We start from the raw sequence: 21,831 nt of genomic DNA, 5'->3' as shown, positions 1-21,831 counted from the left end.
CACAGTGACTCTTGTGGCAAAGGTTTGAGAAGCGATAACTTCTGGCAGAGATAACTGATGGTACAAAAGGAACCCACATACACACAAGTGGCGCCAGCAATCAAGAAGAGAGGACTGAGTTGAAGAGGGTGGAGATTCTGCTGGGAGCAAGTAATCCTGAAAATGAGATAAGAATAAAAATCCAAGAGCAAAGCTGGCCTGATACTAATGACCAGAGAGCACAATAAAAAGAAAGCAGTTTCAGAGTTTGCCTGGCATCAGACAGTTCTCACCTGCAAAAGAAAGAAGGAAAAAATTCTTACAGAGACAAAAGAAAGATCACAGGTTTGCTCCTGAGTGATGGATTAGATATGACCTAATAGGTATTTGCCATCTCTTATTTCTGGGACTCTGATCCAAGAACAAACAGCAAGAGAACCATGAAAAATCAGCCCTGTTGGATCTGGAGTTCTGCCTTGACAAGATATAAAGCTCATTCATAGATCTGACTGTGCTCATGAGACTGCAGTTCAACTCCTGCTGCTAGAGCAAGAGGAGGGGGAAGGAAGACAGAAAGGGGTGAGTGGGAAGGAGGTGGAAGATCTGCGTTGTGACTATAATAGCTACAGTAATTAGAGTGTTTCCAAGCTGCTGGAGAAGTCTTCAGAGCAGAGAATGCGGAGGGGCAATGGGGGAGGGGGAAAAACAGGAGGAAGCAAACTACTGAGAATGCTAGGAAAATACATGGTGCTTTGTGAACATTTTAAAACAAACAAACACCTGTGATGGCTTCATATAGGGAAATAGAGAAGTTTATATTCTTTCCCAGAAGTGAAATTATACAAATAACGGCTGGGCTGCTTACTCAAAGCTAGGTTATGAACTAGGTGTAAACAGATTCTTGCAAATGTCCCTGTCTCTGCAGTGGTCCACTGTTTGCCTCCCTTTTCCCTGAATCAATCAAAAAAATCAATCTATCCATTCATCTATAATATCCAAATCTGTCTCAATCCTAACAGATCTAAGCCTTCACTTCACTTGGAAAAGTGATTTCTGAACTCCAAAACAGTTACTATATCTTCTTTCCTGTCAATCCACTGTTAATTAATACCTTGTGAATTCAATTAGGTTGTGTGTGTGTGCATACATGTGTTTCAAGAACACAGTTTGTCAGCCTAATACAGAAAATGACCGGAGGACACCAGAGAAGTCACAAAATAAACATCAAGATGCTTGTTTATAAATTTTAGGCTCTACAGCACTGCCACTTATAGTGGCATGAACATGTGAAAGAAAAATGAAATCACATTAACAGAAGATGACGATAACCTGGGAGGAAAATCTGGGAATTTGCAGAAAACCTCAAAATAGAAAGTCCCCCTCCAAGTTATAGGAAATGCTACACTTGTTTTTAAGATAAATATTTACTTGAGCTACTTCCTTGATTTAGCCCTCTGGTGATGACTTGATTCTAACAGTGATGTTAAACTCAAAGCCAGAAAAAAAGAGTTATAAAGGTGTTGGGAGAAACTAAAAATGGAATAAAACAAACAACAGAACAGATGCAAACTTCATGTGGAGAATTACATTCATAAAATAAAACCACATGTGAAAGTCTTGAGTAAGCCATGTCAGGTAGACTTAACACAAAAAGTCAATTATATCCTCTGCACAAAACCTGCTGGGTATCCTCCCAGTGGGCTAAATCTTTTTCACCACACTAAAAGCAAAGAATTTTCTCCTTCCCTATCCCTCTAATAAACAAGTGCTAGAAACACTGAATTACCATTATTTCCTTTCCATTCACAGGGCATAAAGCCAGAACTCACAGAAATACAATAGGGCCGTTTAGGACCACGTCTAAGGCATGCTACTCAGTAATCTAAAAGAAATACAGAGAAGGAAGAATCTCTTCCCTTTATTTCATTATCGCCTCACTAACACACCAGCATCAGGCATTAAGAAATGTGAAACAAAGAAGAATTTCACACATATGAACTGAACCTAAACCACAGAAGACCAAGTATTTTCTTGTCACTGTGGCATGTGATTCTTTAACCACCTGCTCAATAATCCCTCTTCAGCTGCACAGCTGCTGCCAATTCCACATGCCCAGCCAGGCAGGTGCTTTGGTGAATTACCTGTTCCCTAGTGAAAAGAGCCCTTCACTGACTCTTAGTGGGCCCAGAACATGCCAATCAGCATTGCCTATCTTCATTTTGTCTGTCACAGCCAACTTTTATGAGATATCACAAAGGTATACTTAGTCACTATGTGATTTTGTATTTTGCAAGTTTTTTTTTAAGGAAACTGATTTTTAAAAAATCAGGCAGAAGTGAGAATACAGCTGCTTAAAAGAAAATTTGCCACACAACATAAGGCTGCCTCATCTCAGAGTGGCCCCATCTGTCTGGCAATATTCCCATTCACGACCAGTTTCCACAAGGGAAATAACAATTGCTTAGGTACCTATGAGCAGGAAAAAGTGGCACTAGAAGGTTCTATTGTACCTGGCAGTAAAAACAGAGAAAGCAGAGAACTTCTGGAGACCACACACCATTCCTGTACTTGTTAAGTCTCCACGGCTGAGCCCAGGCAGTGGTATTCTCAGTCAAATAAGTAAGGAGTGGCACTTCCACTTGACAGAGCAATCAGTAAACCCCTCAACAAATTATCCTGTTCCAGTCATTTAGCTGCTATATGCTAATTGCAACATAATTACTACCAGAAGCCAAAATTATGCTTCCATATCCTCACACAAAATAAGCACTAATCTGTCCAGCTATCTAGACCTCTCACAAGGAAACATTTTCTAACAAGAAGCTGGGTGGAGGTGGTGGGGGGGGTGGGGGTGGGGGGGCTGGAAATCCAAAGTGTTCTCTGAAAGATGGTCACAATCAGAAGATTTGTAAGTTTCCCTGTGGCAAGGGCCCAATTCTGAAACCACTAAATCTAATCAGGGCAAATTTAATCCGAGGCTTCTGCCTTCACTGTCACCTGACAGGATTCAGAAATGAAAGTCAACAGCCCAAGAGCAGAAAGTTTTGGACTCAGTTTAGCTAACTTCACTCAGGGACCTAGGACACACAGTTGGACATGGTCTAAAGACAGACACCACCTCTAGCAAGGCCTTAAGACACTTCTGTCACCAAGAAACAGAAAGGTCAGAACAACCGGTTTCCCTCCTAACAAAGCCTAACACCTAAGCGGCAAGCCGTCATTTTCAAGAAACTCATTGAAATAAAGAGAAAAGGGAGGCAACGTGGTCAGACCGAGGGCCTCGGAAAGACCCTTACCACAACCAAAGGCTCAAGTTCCTCTTCAATGACACCCTATAGGAAATGGCTGGCTATTGTGTACCACGTATATTGTGTACAACTGTCCTCTCACAATGACAACTGATTTCTAATCTCTTTTCAAAGAAAAGTTTTCTTTAATGTCCTAAAGAGAAACCTCATTTCTAGTCCCTAATAATTGTTTGCCCAACTAACAGTACCGAAGTACCCAACTAGTAGTACTATTTGGGCATTTCTATGAGGTAAGTACAAGGATAGGGTTTCTTCTAGCTTGTTCTCATCCTTCTCTCATTAATAACTCCCAAGATCTCAATTTTTTTTTATGTTACTCTGGCAAATTTCTCCCTAACACAGACACACATATGGATTTTCTGCACAATGAGCAAGTCACATCGTTTCATCAGAATTAAAGATAAAAAGGAAAGTTATTTTGGTTCCCCCAGCTCTTGCCCAGATAGGCAAATTCTGTGGGATTTTTTGTTGTGCAATTATTCTGACCAGGAAGTCCCCATTAAAAAGGTACTTGATCCGTGACTCCCTATCTTAACCCTGCACAGGTTTTTAGTGGTATTCCTAAACAAATAAACAAACATCTTTGTAGGAGTAGCCCATCTCTATAAAAAGGATTAAATTGGCTGGCTTGAACCAGCTTAGAGTCTTTTTCCTTAGAAGTCTGACACAAATCTCAGGATTGAGTCTCGCAGCCACTATTTCTCCTCAACTTAGTACAGGCTAGCCAAAGAGGCAGGCACAACATGGCTGGCATTCCCTATTCTTCTGAAAAATGTGTGCCAATGAGCTCTGCATTGTTCCTTACTCAAAAAGAAGAGCCTTTCTGTCTGGCCTCCTCCAATGGCAAGCCCCAGTCTGGAAAAGGAAGAAAATGGCACTGAGGAGCCTGGGAGATGGAGCCTATCCAAAGCTCTCAGACAAGACTTGAACCTATGACCTTCACTGTGTACACAATAGGCGGGTGAGAGGGACCGGTTTATCTCTGCAGCAGCAGTTCTCAGCCCTGGGGTAGCTCTCCCGATAAAATGACACGACTATTGTGTGTGGCAGCAAAACAGTCATCTCCTCACAACAGCCTAAACCAGCACTCCCTCCCCCAAGACAAAGCCGCAGGGGTGAAATTAACTCAAGGCTGCCGAGCAAAGCCTCATAGAGAAAAGAGAGGCCTGTGGGGGGACTGGGGACTCTCCTCAACCCCTGGGGCTCTGGACACATGGCTGGAAACAGACAGGCTTTCTCCCCCATCTTTCCCACTCTCATTTAGGTAGGAAGCTGTTTCTTAGAGAATTTAATCATCTGTGATTTGTTCAGAAATATTCCCCCTGAAGGGCTCTGATCTCTCCACCCTGTGTGAGCCTAATTCCTAGAAGCTGAAATGACTGTTTGCTGCTGCCTGTTTCACAAACACACATTAATTGGTCAGATGTGTCTCCTCCTCCTCAACCCCAGAGGGAGGAAGGAGAATCTGAGCAAAGCATAGAGATGATCCAACCGTAATTACACATAAAGGGAAAAGAGGGCAGCACGGGTTTTCCAAACAGGACAGGGTCACAAACCCTCCCGGGGGCACTAGGAGAGCAGTTAAGGCCAGGCCCAGGAATCCCTCCATCTTGAAGAAAAGGACAGGAGTAAATGTGACCTGAAGCCTGGAAGGAGCACACACCCACAGCCTACTTACTGCACACTACCAGCCACCTTGCTTCCCCCTCCTGGGCCACGCACACGTCCTGCTCCCAGCTCTTCGCCCTGAACCCCCCCAACTCCCTCACTAGCTCCAGTCGCCCCGGGCCCCCTCAAGATACCCAGACTCGCCTCGGAAACTCTCTGGCCTGTCCCCACAACCTGGCCAGACCCTAATCCCCTCTCGAGCACCCCTACCCTCTGCCTGAACCAGCCCTGGCCACGCTTTGAACTTCACCCTGCGCCCCTCGACGTCCCCTCCCCCAACCAGGCAACGACCCCCCCACCCCGCCACCCTACACACCTTCTCCTCGCTCCTCCCCGGCCCCCCAACCCCCACTTCCTCCGTCAGGCGCCGCTATCCCCGGCCCCCTGAGCGCCGCCGCCTCTCTCCTCCCCCAGCCCCGGCTCCACACAAAGCTCCGGACTCACCGCGCGGCCGGTCCCGGGAGCCGCCACCTCCGCCCGCCTGGGCCCCGGGCCGTAGAGCCGCTGCTGCTACGGGGCCCAGGCCGCCATCCGTTCCCGCGGCCCCTCCCCCCCTCCCCACCCCGCCTCGGCTCCGGCTCTCCGCCCCCTCCTCGCGCCGCTCCGCCCCGCCCGCCGGTGCCGCTGTGTCCGGGGCCGCGGGTCCCTCGGCCGCCGCCACCGCCGCCGCCGCCGCCGCCGCCGCGATCCGGGACAACCAGGGCCGCCCAGAAGACCCGGACACTGGACTACCGGGCCCTCGGATCCGGATCCTTGTGCCGTCTGGAGCCGTAGAGCGCAGAGGAAACCCGGAACCTGGATGGAGGAGCCAAATCCTGGGTCTCGGAACGCGCGGTCACACGGAGCCCGGATTAGAGACTCGGAGCCCGGATTAGAGACTCGGAGCTCTGGGAATGCTGGAAAACCCGGCAAGCCGGTTAAAACAGAGATAAAGTCGAAGAAGCCTGGATTGGAGAGCTCGAACCTAACGCTCTCTCCTCGTGGAAAGAACTCTCGCTGCACCAGACTTCCTCACAGAGACGTCTCTGGGGAAGTATCGTACCTTAAATACGGAAGACACCAGTTCTGTAGGTGTCCAACCACGGGAAGAGCAAAGGGTCGTCAAAGGTCTGTCTGACCGTGAACATCACAAAGAACCGAAGAGCCAGCACAGCTCATCGTGGTTTCATCCACTTTATCTCTTGGTTCAGCAAAGTAGCAACCCCTACTATTTTATCCTTTGTTCTCCAATTTCTTATTTAGGATTACCACTAGTTTTCCTCTTCAAAGCACCCATTTCTAATCCTTCTAATATCACCTTTCACCTTGCCACCCCGTTTCGCCAAATCTTGCTTATTATCTCTAAGTCCTACTTTGTCCTTTTCCAACACACCATTCTATTTCTAACGATTTTAGCTTTTATCTTATCTGCCATTCGTCTGATTGCCCAGCACACTATCTAGTAGGCATTCAGCCCTTCTTTAAGTGAACCCTCCCACCTACCTGTCACTCAGGATACTCTTCACCACCTCTTGCCTAAAACGTCCACTCCCTTTCCTAGCGAGAAGAAATTTGTCTTAATTCTCAAGTCTTAGCCTCAATTATGTCCTTCCTGTGTCCTTGCCATCTTAACTCTGCAGTTTTGTTTGGTTGCACTCTCCAGCACTTGGAATCTTACTTCCCCAACAAGGGATCAAATCCGTGTCCCCCTGCGGTGGAAGCTTGGAAGTCCAAACCATTGGACCCCAGGGAAGTCCCAGCTTTGCAGTTATCTTTCCTTTCCCTTACCCTGAGGCATCCTTCAACAGTACCACTCAAGATAGCATGTGATTTGGGGATAAAGGCAGATCATAAAACCCCTTTGCTCTCCATTTCCACATATGCATGCAAAAAGTGTGTGTGTGTGTCAGGGGGTAATGGCTAAAGATGAACACTAAGCTGCTCTGGCCTAGGAAAAATAATCTCCCCTTGATCCACCCATATTCAGCTTGTTCTAGGACAATACAAGAACAAAACTGACCCCAGGTGATGATGTTACAAGTGACGATTCAGCTACTTGCAGGTAGACAAAGAGAAGGGTTAGTTTTGAGACAGGTATGACTTAAGAGTTAACACTAAAGTGGCATCTCCTACTAAAGAGCATGACTCTACCACGGGAAAACACTGAATTGCAAAAATGGGGAACAAAGGAAAGCAAACATTCCTACAGTGAATTTTTAGAGAAATTTCTCAAGCTTAGAAGTACCATTAAAAATTTTCAAGCAATTGAGGTCCTATACAGTAAAAGAATCTTAAGTTTTGACTCCTTGCTCCTCTAGACCAGGGTTTGGCAAAATACGGCCCACAGGTCAAATATGTCCCATAAATTAAGAATGGTTTTTACATTTTTGGATGGCTGAAAAATAACCAGAAGACTATTTTGTGATGATGAACATTATATTAATGTTATTCAAATTTCAGTGTTCATAAATAGTTTTAGTGGCTCATAAGCCATGCTCATTCACCTATGTATTATCTATGGATTCATTTCACTTGCACTACAATAGCAAAGCTGAATAGTTGTAACAAAGACCATATAACCTGAGAAGCCTAAAATACTTGCTGTCTGGCTCTTTATAGAGAAATTGTGCTGACCCCTACTCCAAACAAGGACTGTCTGATAGAACTTTTGGCAATGATGGAATTATTCGATACTTGTGCTGCCCAATTCAGAAGTCATAGCTACATGCAGCTATGTGAACACTTGAAATATGGTACTGTGACTGAAGAACTGAATTCTTAATTTCACTTAAATAATCACATGTAGCTACTATATTAGACAGTACAGCTCTAGATGTTTCTCAGATCTTTCGTACTGACATTTTTTTACCCCTCGATCCAACATCTCACTCCCTTTCTGTGACACAGCTACACATTCTCAGTCACCATCTCCACCTCACCTTATCTACCAGACTCCGAGTCAAGGTACAAGATTTACTAGGTTTTTGCTCTAGACTCTCCATTGTCACAACAGAAATCTGATTAGTCTATGAAGTTTCACCCCATGAATTAATCCATATTATGTGTACAAACATAAATAGACACACATTTACCCAGGTTTCTTTGTGCGAGAGGGTGGCACTGTGGCCATGTTCTTTCTTCTCTGCCTGAGAGTAGAAAGCCCTCCACACGCTAGATCCCTTGATGCTGCTGGAGCCTGTGATATGGATCACCTCCCGCCAAACACATTCACAGAGGCTGACAACAGCAGATGTGCACTTGCTATTTGAATCTTAAGGAAAAAGGAAAAAAAAAACAACCTTCACCACAGAACTTTCTTTCCTCCCCCCAGGCCTAATAAACTGAAATTAGCTGATTTCTCTAGTTTAATAGATGCTTGCTTTTTTACTGGCCTTTTCTAACTGGGCAAGAGAACAACCCCAATACTGTCTCAGTCTTGGCTATGAGCTCTAGCAAAGGCATTAAAATACACACACACACACACACACACACACACACACAAACTTACCAAATGAAATGAAATCCACATAAACGGGCTTTAGTAGAGACAGTAGTTAAAATGGAAAGAGATTAGGGGTTATAACTCATAAAAAGCCATAACTTTATAATTATTTATAAAAGCGATCTTAGGCTGAAATTTTTACACCTACTCCCTAAGGAAAAAAAAGGTTTCTGTAAACTTCCGGCTTTAAAAAAAAAAGAAGGGAGGACACCTAGTTTTCGTTCTCTAGATTAGCTATAGCAAGCAAATCACCCTCCCACCCCCGTCCCCCACCCCCCACCCCATTCTAAACATCTGTCTGCATAGCCAAAGCCTTCTAAATCCTGACAGAGGAAAGTCTCCAGATTTATATATATCCTACTTTGAGCTTATGTAATTGAGACTGTGTCCTGCCTAGAAAAACAAAAACAAAAAAGCTCAATCCTTTAGCAACTGTACAAACTGACAGCCATTGAATCCAACCATCCAAAAGAGAGTAAGATCTTTAACCTGTAGAAGAAAACCAGCTCAGAAATGTGGACCTTCCCTCAGGCCAAGCTGTTCCAGAGTAACAACAGGGTCAGTGCAAAGTGTTGTAAAGTACTGACAGGCTATTCCTGGGCGAGTTTGTACTCAGGCTGCTAAGAATTTCCACTAGACTTTAAATTATGCTATTCATCACTGAGCAACGGAGGGCCATCTACCCCCAAGTCTCTCCCACACTTCCTCCCGGGTGTCTCCACAAATAAAAGAGAGACCTTATACCACCACCATGTGAACTGAAGGGAGGCTTTCACAGGCTGACCATGAAAAGGAGAAGTTTCCAAGTTACTCCGCCGTTTACTCCTGTGGCTCCAGCTGCGTATTCTGGATGCTGAGGTTGGGTTCTCAAACTTGTGAAGTTCTTGTAAACTTTCTCATCCCAGCACAGAAAATGGCTGCATAACCTGGACTCTTGCATCTCCTGATGGTTTCCTTTAGGCATGCACGCACAGTCTATCCAGGTGGAAAAAACCAATCCATACTCCTCTGTGCTCAGGCTGTCGTTCAAATAAAAAGGCACAAAGAGAAACTTTTTTTTTTGCTCTCGGGGCTCTTCACTTCCTGCCTTTCAATTTTATTTTGGTATTAAAAACAAACAAACAACCAACCAGACAATTCCAGCACAGAATTCAAGTTGTTACTGCTTGGTAAACTAGTAACTGCATAGTGAACCTAGTGTGGCTTCATTAATAGTACTAGGGTCTGTAGAAGGCCAGAGAGAGACTTTTTTCCCCCTAAAGAAGTGCCATTAGTGTCCTTTCCACTTTCTCTACACAAGTTGAAAAAAAAAAAAAATACAGCATGTCTGCATCACCAGAACAAGAATCTGGTGGGTTTTCCCTGGGAATCCAGGGTGATCAGTCCCCCACAAAACCAATGCCCAGAGCCATGCAACAAGCAGGGTTCACAGTTGAGTGAACATCAATGCATAAGTGGAGGAATTTCAATGCAAATAAACGCTGAATATGAAGGATTAAAGAAAGGGGAAATTAATCTTTTTCATAACACAGGGCACTTTTTTTTTCCTCTCCCTTGTGCTCTCTTTTTTAAGTCATGCACACAACTGCTGGAGGGAATCCAACTTCCCCAGTGTGGTAGTGCTGCTTTATAAAAAGCAGAACATACACATTTAAGACCATGAATTTCCTGAGGATGCCAGCAACTGAGATTCTGACAGCTCTTCTGAACAGCCTCAGAAAAAAAAGTACTTCACTAAGTGGGACCAGAATGACTAGTAAAAAGTCTCATTTCAAACCAACCTATTTTTTCAAAACTCATAGCTTCCTGGGGTATGGATGCCTTAAAGGGTTTGGTTTCAGCATTTTGGGGTTATCTAGATGCATTTACTGAATGGATTTTATTTTTGTTTGTTTCTAACTGCTCCATCCAAATGATACTCTTGCAATACCAACAAAATAAATAGCGCCGTTTCATGCTGCTTTAGCAGGTGGCTCCATCTCATCCCAGCCTGATCCTCTCATGTCCTAATGTTTCAAACCAAAGAACAAAGTGGCAGCACCTCCTCAAGTTATACACCCACCCCAGCCCCGCCCGACCCCCAAAAATCTGCCAACGAAGTACTCAGTTTTTGAATACTATTCACTTGAAGAGATGCTGGACTAGAGCAGCAAACCTGTTAAGTATGGGGACTTTGTTCCCATCACTTGTTTGTATTAAACATAGAATTCCTCAAACATCCTAACACCCCACCAAGCTATCGTTTTGGGGAAAAAAAAACTTTAAAATTCAAGTGGTCCCTTAAAATATTGTTAACCTAGGTTAAGAATTTTCCTAACTAAAATGAATCCAAGCCTCAGAGAGGAAATTTCCAACTTGGTCCATTTTCTTCTGTATCATTCTAAGAAAAATGTCAAAGATTGAGAATTTTTAAAATAAGTTTTTATAAATAATGTATCCAAAGATTTTTTGACCCACTACATACAGTAAGAATCTCGTTAAGAAAAATATACAGATTTTGATAAGAGTTTAAATTCTGAGAGAAAGTTTAAAGCCTGATGCCAAGTCCTTAGATTGCTACTGCTTCAATTTCAAAAGACCAGTGGACAGCAATTTTAGTACACAGGACTCCACTATGCTGTAGAGTTCCTTTTTTCCTGGGTCAGCCAGCTTTATTCTGCTTCATTAACCCCTTCTTTGCTCCTTGATGGATTTTGGAATCCAGTTTCCCTGTAAGGGAGAAAAAGAAGCCTCGTTATTTATTTTTTATATTTGCAATGCAAATCTTTCATGGCCTCTCAGGTCTTCTGGTTACTGTGTTCCTGTCACATTCAATTATCTTGCTCCAGGACTCAGACACTTTCAAACTTCAGAGTTTCATTCTGTAAGAATGAGGAAGCAGTGGGAACACGGTCCAGGGACACACAAATGTCTGCACCAACACAATGAGCATTCACAGCAAGAATCGAAGGAGTTAGTATTTCTAATTCTGTAGTTACTAGAAAAAAAAAAAAAAACCACGTTTTCCGGAGTGTCTGATACTAAGGCAAGTTTTTAAAGAATACAAACATAATGATAAAGGAAGACATTTCACACAGTGGGAAACTCATTCCTCTGACCTGTTAACTGGCGGAGCATAATGCATGAATCTCCCTCGCAGTGAGAAAAGCAATTCAATTCACTCCTTTGCTGCCTCAGACTTAACAGGGGGAGGGACTTGAAACAGTGAGGTAGAATCCACATGAATGCTTTTCTAACAAAGGGGCCCTATCACCAGCTAAGAAGGGCAAAGGTCATGGGCTGTATGACTCCTCTAAGTGTTAAAGTTAGAAAACAAGCAACATTCCTGTCCCAGGTGACCCTAATGAGAGGTATTCCACTGATGTGGTCTCCGACCTCTGACTTCTCAGATCTACCAGGATAAAGGTCAGTTCAGTGGTAGCCGCCTTAAGAAATACCCATCTCAGGAAGAACTTAACAGAGTTCCTGTCTGGCCTGAGAACAGAGCTGGCAGGTGACTTTCTCCCACAAAAAGTCTTATTTAAGTCCATAGAGATGCTGATGCTGGAAAGAGAAATAGTTCAGTTCAGCCTTGGCAGTAAATAAACAAAAGACACCGAAACAAAAGCAGCTGGGTGTACTAGTCCTATACCCACAACCCTGGCCCCTTGTACTCTATCATTTTCATTTGCCGCACTAATCAGGTGCCATAGAGGAAGCACTGGACAAGAAGTTAAGAGACCCAGGTTCCCGTACTCCTTTGTCTGATACAAACAAGTCATCTGATCTGTCTGGACTTCAGCATCCTCATTTGTCCAACCAAGATAAGAATTCATGTCCTGACTACTGCACAAAGAGAGTGTCCAAAAAAAAAACTACTTCAATCTAACAAGTTTCCTGTTTTCTTAATTTTTTTCTTGTTCCTCATCTCTCCAGGGCTACACCTGCCTTTGGAATAACATTACTTTCTTTTCTGGGCTTCCTTAGAAAATGATGTCCACAACAGCCACAATGATGCTGATTTTAATTTGGGCTTTAGAAACGTAAGAGTATTCCCAGGGACTTAGGAGTTCTTTCATCCCCCAGGCTGCCTTGCCGGAAATCCAAACATGTGCCAGCAATCTGGCAAAAAGCCCTGTTATGAGGCAAATTTGCCTTTGTATCCCTAAGACTACCCTAGTGACCACCAAATGGTAGGTGCTCAATAAATGAATTAAAGAAAGCAGGCACTGCAAATTTCAGAACCTTTACTGTAAAGGTTTGGGAACTACTAAGTAAACAAAAATAGCAGATATCAGATAAACATAAAAGAGTACTCACTGTAAAGGTGGTGGTACCCAGAGGTACGAAGAAGTACTGCCTCTCATTAAGCTTTTTAGAACAAGTTAGGACAGAATTTACAATTCCATCTAGGACTCCAGACTTCCAATTCTCTGCACTGAGTAAGTTAGAAGACGCAGGTCCCAGTTTTAGTTCTAAGACTACCTATCTGTATGACCTTGAGGAAGTCACCTAGTCACTCTTGTCCTCAACTTTTTCAATACTGTGAGGAAACTGGGCTACACAGTACTGAAGGCCCTTTGCAGCTCTATGATACTTTGGCCTAAAAATGAAATGTAAATGGGAATACTCTGTTTCTGAGGCAATATGATAAAAGTGAGAAAAGCAGGAAATCTAGAGGTAGAAAGACCTGAGCAAAACACAACTTCTGTAAACCTGTTCACTCAACTATAAAATGAAAGGAAGAAAAAATTTCTATAACTTACAAAGTCGTTGAGAGGATTACAGCCAATACTAAGTGCTTTTCTGAGTACGAAGCACCATACCAAGTATTTTATATACACTAAATCATTTAATCAAACAATTGATTGAAATAAAATACATTCAAGTGCTTCATAAGTTCAGAGGTCTCTGAAAAATTAACAGTAGTTGTATTATTTATGCTAAGGCTTGGGAGTTGTGTTTTGTAGTTATGATCTCAGTTGTACTTTTAATTTACCAAATTTACCAGCATCTCTAGCATCTCTTTTAACTATTTATTTCAGGCTCCTCGTATTTAAAAAGAGAGAGAGACATTACTTTCTTCACATTCTCAAAGCTTTCCTGTATAAGAATATCCCAAATACTGTTTTCATAAAACTCCAGTCTGATTGTGAAAGCCCTCAAGTGAGACCAGCTCAGATAAGATCAACCCATTGGAGGAAAGCACTCAATGGCAGGCAAACTAATCTCTGGCTTCAGTGATGATGTCATAAAATGGAAAACTGATAGGAGAAAGGAGATAGAAAGGAAGAAGGATTTCCAGGGCACTCCCAGGGATTCAGAAGTGTTTCATCCCCTTTTCATCCCCTAGGCTAATCTAAGAAAACCATACATGTGCCAGCAATCTGTGAGCTCCTTACAACTAAAAACTTCTTTGCATTCCTAACATAGTGACTACCAGTAGTGGCAATCCTTAGGTCAGCTGGGCAACGAAGGCCAGGACCTGGGTTCCTTGCATGGAGAAGCAGTTATTGTGGATGCCCTCTGAACTCTGAGTTCTAGATTAGCCTGTTTTTTAAAGATGTGGGATCTGGACAGTTACAGTAATATACAGTATACTCTCTTAAAAGCAGAGTGATAATGCTTAGTTTCTGTACTTCCCCAATATTTTTACATTTAGTACGCACAGCATTTCAGTGTTAAACCACATCCTCAATCATGGTGCCTAAAAGAAAATCAAATGCATATGCAGCAGATGGGGGAGAAGTTAAAAGGGAAAAAACTATTTGCCATCAATCGATAGAACTCTCATAGGGATTTTCACAAGCTTTGCATACGATATAAGGCAGAATTTGCATGAATTTAAAGCATATAGTTCATTTAAAGTAAAAAATTTCCTTCATCTCTTTGAGCATTCAACCTACATATTCTACTATACTTAACTGTTTCGCATTTCTTAATTTGAGCAGACACATAGCCAAGTGATTTCATATTGTGCACTGTTTTGTGAATTATTTTAACTTCAAGAAGCACAATTATCCCCAGGTCAAGCAAACTCAAGTTTACATGCCCCCCAAAATAGATTAAAATATATGCTTTTAATTTAAACCACACACACACACACACACACACACACACGATACAACATGTAAATATGTTATATTGTAGGAGTTTATTTGCAAGTCAGAAGTTTGCAACTTAGGATAAATTTCTCATAGAACTAATCTATGAAGAGTGGCTAAATTTCTAAGCCATCACATAAGAAAAAATATTTAAGGCACAGAATTGTAACTGGACTACTAATATTATTAATAGCATGGAACTTAACCACTTCATGTAACAGTATTCTAAGAAGAAAATGTGAAGCATTCCAAATTAAGAGCCAAGTGTGTATTTTTCCCTATGGCAGTGGGATTAAGGGTTTTCCAGCTGTCAACTACTGGAGGTGGGCCTCTATGGCCTAAGGGAAGGAAGTTCTGACAGAGTGTTAAGGTTTTTAAAGATAGTAAAGATGAATGAAGGATCAAGGAATGAAAAGTTGGAGGGAATGAAAACTACACCAGACTAGATCCTCCGGCTTGCTCCCTCTCATCAGAAAATCTTTTTCTGAAACACGGGGATTGGTCATTCTATTCCTGCCCCACACCCCACTCACCCGCTTTACCTACTGTTTCTGACCCATGTTTTACCTTGCTTGGTCTACCATGGGGAAAGCTGCAGTCTCAGAGTTTTTTCCAGCCCTGCTGTCCCTGAAGCACACAGCCCATTTTGGCTTTTTTAAAGCTTTTAACCAACAGATGCAACAGGGAAAAGCTTTCTCTTAAGATTACCACTCACTCCACCCCCTATTAAACCTTGTGGATAAAAACCAAGGTCATAAATGTGCTGAAGGTGAGTCTCTGAGATGAGAAAGTACTGAAGTTAAAACATTTCAGAGAAATATATAAACACTGTTTACACAGAACATTTTCTCACAAGAGTTTAAGCAGTAGATGAGAACCAAGATAGGGAGGAAGCCCTGAAAAGGTAACTGGAACTAAAGATCAAACAGCAGTGGGTCTGGGAGAGAAGCCTGACAACCAGTGTTGCCCTCAGGGCCTAAGGGAAGGCAAGAACAGAGCAGAGTAGGAGGGGTATAATTTCACAACTTAAAAAGGAGAAAACAAGGAAGATTTAAATCCTAAATAGCTAAGAAGAAAGAAAAAGAATTTCCAGGGCCACTTGGCTAACAGTGCAGGTAAAGTATTAAGTAAATAATTTGTGTAAGTCAAGGGCAACTTATGTTCAGATTTTCTGACTTGCGGGAAATCTCAAGAATATGTTTCATAAATCATCAGAGTTGCCTCAATTTTAGAGTGAATATACATTCATCTAAATCATACTCCAAGCATTTCATTTTGTGCCCAAAAGCAGTATTATCCATTGTGTAATCAGCTAACCAAGAGCATTACTATTACTTGAGAGAGGGCCCAGGAATCTGTTTTAACAGCTCTGTAGGTGATTTTTATTTACACTACCCTCTAAGAATTACTTCTCCATAGAACAGATTTATAAAATAGTTGGTCCCCAGGCACAAAGTTTTTCCAGTAGTCATGTATGAATGTGACAGTTGGACTATAAAGATAGCCGAGCACTGAAATTGATGCTTTTGAACTGCGGTGTTGGAGAAGACTCTTGAGAGTCCCTTGGACTGCAAGGAGATCCAACCAGTCCATCCTAAAGGAGATCAGTCCTGGGTGTTCATTGGAAGGACTGATGTTGAAGCTGAAACTCCAATACTTTGGCCACTTGATGCGAAGAGCTGACTCATTGGAAAAGACCCTGATGTTGAGAAAGATTGAGGGCAGGAGGAGAAGGGGACAACAGAGGATGAGATGGTTGGTTGGATGGCATCATCGACTCAATGAACATGAGTTTGGGTAAACTCCGGGAGTTGGTGTTGGACAGGGAGGCCTGGTGTGCTGCGGTTCATGGGGTCGCAAAGAGTTGGACACGACGGAGCAACTGGACTGAACTGAACTGAGGCACAAGGTCGGGGAGCCCTGTGGACAGCTGACAACAATGCATGTCCTAGGAGCATCCAATTCACACAATGGGAAAGCAATGTCACAAAGGCACAGAACAGTAACTGACATAAGCAGGCAAATGGGAAAGCTGTTCATGTTGTGTTTAAAAGTACGTAAGAAAGAGAGAACACCACTCTGTGTTTCTTGAGATTGCTTGGAAATAGAAGGACCTGGTATATGACTAAACAGAGAACCTGGGAGTTGAAGATGGGGTAGAAGTGGAAAGAATAAAGTCATAAGCACTTCCTAAAAAGTGAACATGCAGAGGGTACTATAATCACAAACACATAAAAGCAAACATTACAGAAAAGAAAACCATCAAGAGGTTTCAAAAAGAGGATGAAAAGCAAGAGGGCTAGAGCAGACCTCTGGGACCAGTAATCAAACCAATAGTAGGAAGTGGTACCTTCAAAAAGTTAAGTCTTATTCTTGGATTGAATACTGAGGAACAACGGTTAAGAACAGTACAGTGGAGCAAATGTAATCTTTTGGCTTACAAGTAGTATTTTAAAGGTAATGGCATCCTAACTGGAAGTTTAGAGTGATTCACTCATATACCAATAACTGTGGATCAAGGTATGCTTCAGAAAGGCTATACTGTAGTTAACCTAACATTAAAGTTATTGATAAAAATAATTTTTTAAACTAACAGTAACTTTAATATTAAACCCTTGATGAACAATGTTGTATTAGTTTCAGGAATATGATAAATAGAATTTTTCTAATTCTTCAAGTATTTGAGATGATATGGAACAGGATGAAAAGAGAATAAAAATTTAAGTTAAACAAGTGAGATTCAAGATTAAAAAAAATAGACCATAGAAGCTTGTGACTTACAGATTTTTGGATTTCCTTTAATAGGAAACTTCACAATCATTTCCTGGGGATTTGTGCAGATGAAGACAAATGGAGAATCAGATTCTTCTTGACTTATGTCTGGATACTGCAAAATATAAAAATTAAAAGTTCAGGCTAGTTGAGACAAACTTTGAATTTCAAGGAGATCAAAGGATGTCCCAGAATCCACCTCAATGTTCTGATGGTAGTACTCTCCATTACATAGCCAGGTAAAGACAATAATGCTCAACAAACAAGAACAAACCTTCCACTTTCCCCCAAGCTTTAGCACAGTACTCATACAGTCTTTTGCCCACCATTTGTGACTTCCTACAATGGAAACAACTTCTTAAAAAAAGATGTTTGACATCTTTCCAGAGAATCAAAACTGACTAATCTTTCAATATAAGCAACTGTGAATTGGGAGACTCAGAGGTCTCCTGCAGGAACATCAGGCACCCACCTCCAGATTCAGCTCAAGTGAAACACTGGAAGGTTTAAGAAAAATAGAACATTTGTGGAAATTCTGCCAGAAACGATCAACAGAGCCCTTCTCTCACTAAAGGGAAGGAAGATGATTCATTCTGAAAGGTATGAACACGCCAAAGTTGTTTTGCTGGACACATTCCAGACTCACTTAGGGTGAAAAGGTAACAGTAGAGCAATTCTGAAAATAATTTAGAAGCCTCCTTTGGAGCTCCTGTCACAAAATGAATCTGTGTGAATTCTTAGGACTTTTATTTTTCTGCAAAGACAGACACAGAAACTAGAGTAAGAATATCTGGCCACATAATCACAACTTAAGGAACAAGTGGGTGTTGGCAGAAAAGTGCTCTCCAGCAATGTGCAACTGACTTGGTATTTCAACATTTCCTATCTTGGGATGTCTTGTGTTTAGTATGTTCGATAAATACGACTCTAAAGCTGACTATGGCCATGGGTCCGATGTCACTACCAAAGCCACCTTTCTCCTGGTGATGAGAAATTGTGAAATTATTTTCCACCCTTATTTACCTGCTAAGATGTATCCTGCAAAGATCTAAGGCTCTAAAGTAAAAATGGAGGCTTCAGTGAAATAAGGAAGAAAATTCAAATGTCGGGACTTCCCTGGTGGTCCAGTGGTTAAGAATCTGCCTGCTTACGCAGGGGACACAGGTTCAATTCCTGGTGTGGGAAGATTCCACATGTTGTGGGGCAACTAAGCCATTGAGCCACAATTACTGAGACCGTGTGCCCCAGACTCTATGCGCCACAACAAGAGAAGTGACCATGATGTGAAGCCCATCCAAGGCAACTGGAGACTAGCCCCCGCTCACCGCAACTAGAGAAAATCCTCGCACAGCAACCAAGGCCCAGAGCAGTCAATAAATATATAAAATGCATTAAAAAAAAAATGAAGATGGAAGGAGAAACTTTCTTTTTTCCTTACCCTTTGGATCTTTAGAAGTCAAAGAAAAGTGGGGCCCAGCTGTTACTGTTGAGGTGCTTAGGCACAAATAAAACCAGAAGCTGCCATCAAGATCTTTAAACCTAATTCTACAGACACCGAAGTAGCAACAGTCACAATTCATATCTCTTCGATTTTCCTGCTCTCTCTTCTCTGTGTCTCAGAGAATGCTGAGGCAGAGGACAAACCTGCCAGGACTTTACAGCTCTGCTTTTCCAAAACGACAAGCCATTTCACTCCTCTTTCTTCCGCATCAATAAATGTTCTCTCTCTACTGGATCAATCCCGTTAACAAACACTCTTTCTATAATGTCTGTCATAAAACAAAAACTCCCCAGATCCCACATTCTCCTTCAGCTACTGCCCCATTTTCAGGTTTCCTTTACAACAAAATTCATTAAAAGATTATCTATACACTTTGCCTCTCACTTTATAGTGACTATAAAGAGGCTTTTCTTCCATCATTCCACCAGAACGGTTCTTCTGAAGGTCATCTTTCATTTCCAAGCTGCCAAATAAATTCTACTTCTAGGTGGGTGGAGGAGGCTGGTAGGCTGCAGTCCATGGGGTTGCCAAGAGTCGGACACGACTGAGCAACTTCATTTTCACTTTTCACTTTCATGCATTGGAGAAGGAAATGGCAACCCACTCCAGTGTTCTTGCCTGGAGAATCCCAGGGACGGGGGAGCCTGGTGGGTTGCCGTCTATGGGGTCGCACAGAGTCAGACATGACTGAAGCGACTTAGCAGCAGCAGCAGGTATACTCAAAGAATTGAAAGCAGGGATTCAGATATTTGTATACCAATGTTCAAAGCAGCATTACTCACAACAGTCAGTAGTTTCCACAATCCAAATGTCTAACAATAGACAGATTAAACAAAATATGGCATATACATACAATGGAATACTATTCAGCCTTCAAAAGGAATGGAATTCTGATACATGCTACATCATGAATGAACCTAGAAAAATTATGCTAAGTAAAATAAACCATACACAAAAGAACAAATATTCTGAGTCGACTTATGTGAGGTGCTTAGGTTAGAAAAGTTTGGAAGTTCCCTGGCAGTCCAGTGGTTAGGACTTGGTGCTTTCACTGCTAGAGCCCGGGATCAATCCCTAATCATGGAACTAAGATCCCGCAAGCTGAGCTGCACCGCCAAAAAAGAAGACAAATTCATAGAGAAAGAAAGTACAATAGAGGTTACTAGGGGCTGGGGGGAGTGTGGAGGAAAGAGGAATTACTGTTTAATGGGTACAGAATTCCTGTCTGAGATGATAAAAGTTCTGAACATGGATGGCTGCACAACACTGTGAATATACTTAACACCTCTGAACTGCATGCTTAAAAATGGTTAAGTTTATGTAATGTATATTTACCACAATAAAAATAAAATTAAAAGAAAAATCAAGGTCTTAGATTTTCTTTCCAAACCTGCTCCTCTCTCATTCATATCCCTTTATTTCTTTTCTTTCTTTTTTTTTCTTCATATCCCTTTAGAATAGCTATTCTAATCTTTCCAGTTGTTCAGGTGAAGAACCCCATAACCAACCCTCAGGGAATCCTGTTAACTCTACTTTTGAAAGATACTCAATACCCCACCATTTCTTAAGATGCCCAGCGCTACTGCCCTGGTCCAGGCCACCACAATGTCTCTCTGGATTCGATAGCCTCCTCAAGGCCTGTCTCTTTCTGCCCTTAACATTCCCCTTGTCTATTCACATCACAGCAGTCTGCGCTATTTCTTAAACATATTCAATATATTGGATCAAGTCACTCCAAAGTTTAAAACTCTCCAAAGGCTTTTTGTCTCAGTCAGAATAAAAGACTAAGTCCTCACTATGACGTACAGGACCCCACTATGACCAACAGGTCCCCAGACAATCTGGCCCCCACTTCCTTTCTGATGCCTTCTCCTACTACTCTCCCCCACTTTCCACTTCAGCTATACAGGGTTCCTTGTTCCTGCCTCTGGACGTCTGTACTAGCTTATTTACCCCTCTTCCTGGGATGCTTTCCCTCCTCGGTATCTACCTGGTTTCCTCCTTCTTTCTTCAGAACTTTGTTCAAATGTCAACTCTGTAGTGGGTCTTCTGGCATTCTTAGCCCCCATCTCTTTATTTTTTTCTCTACAGCACTTACCATCATAAATGGCAACCTACTCCAGTATTCTTGCCTGGAAAATCCTATGGACAAAGGGGCCTGGAGGGCTACAGTTCATGAAGTCACAAGAGTTGGACATGACTTAGTGACTAAACCACCACCAATTCACTTATTTAAAGTTTTAAAATTTGGACTTTCCTTACTAGGATAAAAGCTCCAAGAAGGCAAGGATCTTTGTTTTGCTTACTCCTTAGCACCTGGAATCATGCCTGGCACATGGTAGGCAATCAATAAACATTTGTTGGATGGAAAAAAAACAAAAAAATTGCCAATCTGTGCTTTTAGGTTATCTTAACCATGCTAAATACATACATGCTGGGAGCTGGACACTCTTAGGACTAAACTCTGGCTAAAAGCAGGTACTAGTCTATAATCTGTTATTCCTCAAGCTAAATTAGAACTTTCATGTCTTGGGAAGTAGCCAGGAAGGCCCTATGTTTAATAAAAACTACCCTGACATATATTAACAGAGTCAGAAAATGTCAAATAATGGGGAAAATGATGGATAAATGAAATTATAGAACAAGTGGTTCTCTGGACCCATTCATGCCTTCTAATAAAGATGAACACTAAAATTAACTTTCTCAATTGAATCTAAATCCAAGTTTCATGTGAATATTCCGGTTTCCAAGTTCTATTACTAAACTTCAGGAAGCTTACAAGAAACAGAGCTAAAGAGCAAAGAAGCCTATGGGAATAAAGAAAAGTAAGGCCTATGTGTTGGAAGAAGGGATTTTTTTTTATGGTAAAATGCATTAAAGCAAAGCCAGCTTGGCAGAACCTGTACCTGCAGAAATGTATAATCTCTGAAACTGAGTCTTGGACACTAATAGACCACATTAAACACCAAAAAGTCAGAGACTTGCAAGAAAGAGAGTTTTGGTTTGAGAGTCAAAAGACTAAAATGCAGCTGACCTAGA

At 42.1% G+C, this 21,831-nt stretch overlaps 2 protein-coding genes across 5 annotated transcripts in view; both read right to left on the bottom strand.

Annotated features, from left to right (window-relative positions):
- Positions 1-5,514, bottom strand: part of ZNF609 (zinc finger protein 609) — a 197,559-nt gene extending 192,045 nt beyond the window's left edge. For all 4 annotated transcript variants that reach the window (XM_018054335.1, XM_018054336.1, XM_018054337.1 and 1 more), the window contains exon 1: positions 5,400-5,514. The gene's annotated coding sequence lies outside the window, so the exon portion shown is untranslated. The remainder of the gene's footprint in view (positions 1-5,399) is intronic.
- The window catches only part of TRIP4 (thyroid hormone receptor interactor 4), a 50,712-nt gene continuing 39,716 nt past the window's right edge, over positions 10,836-21,831 (bottom strand). Inside the window, exons 12-13 of the mRNA XM_005685661.3 lie at positions 17,301-17,406; positions 10,836-11,145 (exon numbers count right to left, since the gene is read on the bottom strand). Coding sequence (XP_005685718.1) covers positions 11,078-11,145; positions 17,301-17,406 — 174 coding nt within the window. The 3' untranslated portion in view covers positions 10,836-11,077. The remainder of the gene's footprint in view (positions 11,146-17,300; positions 17,407-21,831) is intronic.

This window comes from Capra hircus, chromosome 10 (genome assembly GCF_001704415.2).
Source record: "Capra hircus breed San Clemente chromosome 10, ASM170441v1, whole genome shotgun sequence".
NCBI classification, from domain to species: Eukaryota; Metazoa; Chordata; class Mammalia; order Artiodactyla; family Bovidae; genus Capra; species Capra hircus.
This window is presented reverse-complemented; position numbering and strand designations above follow the sequence as displayed.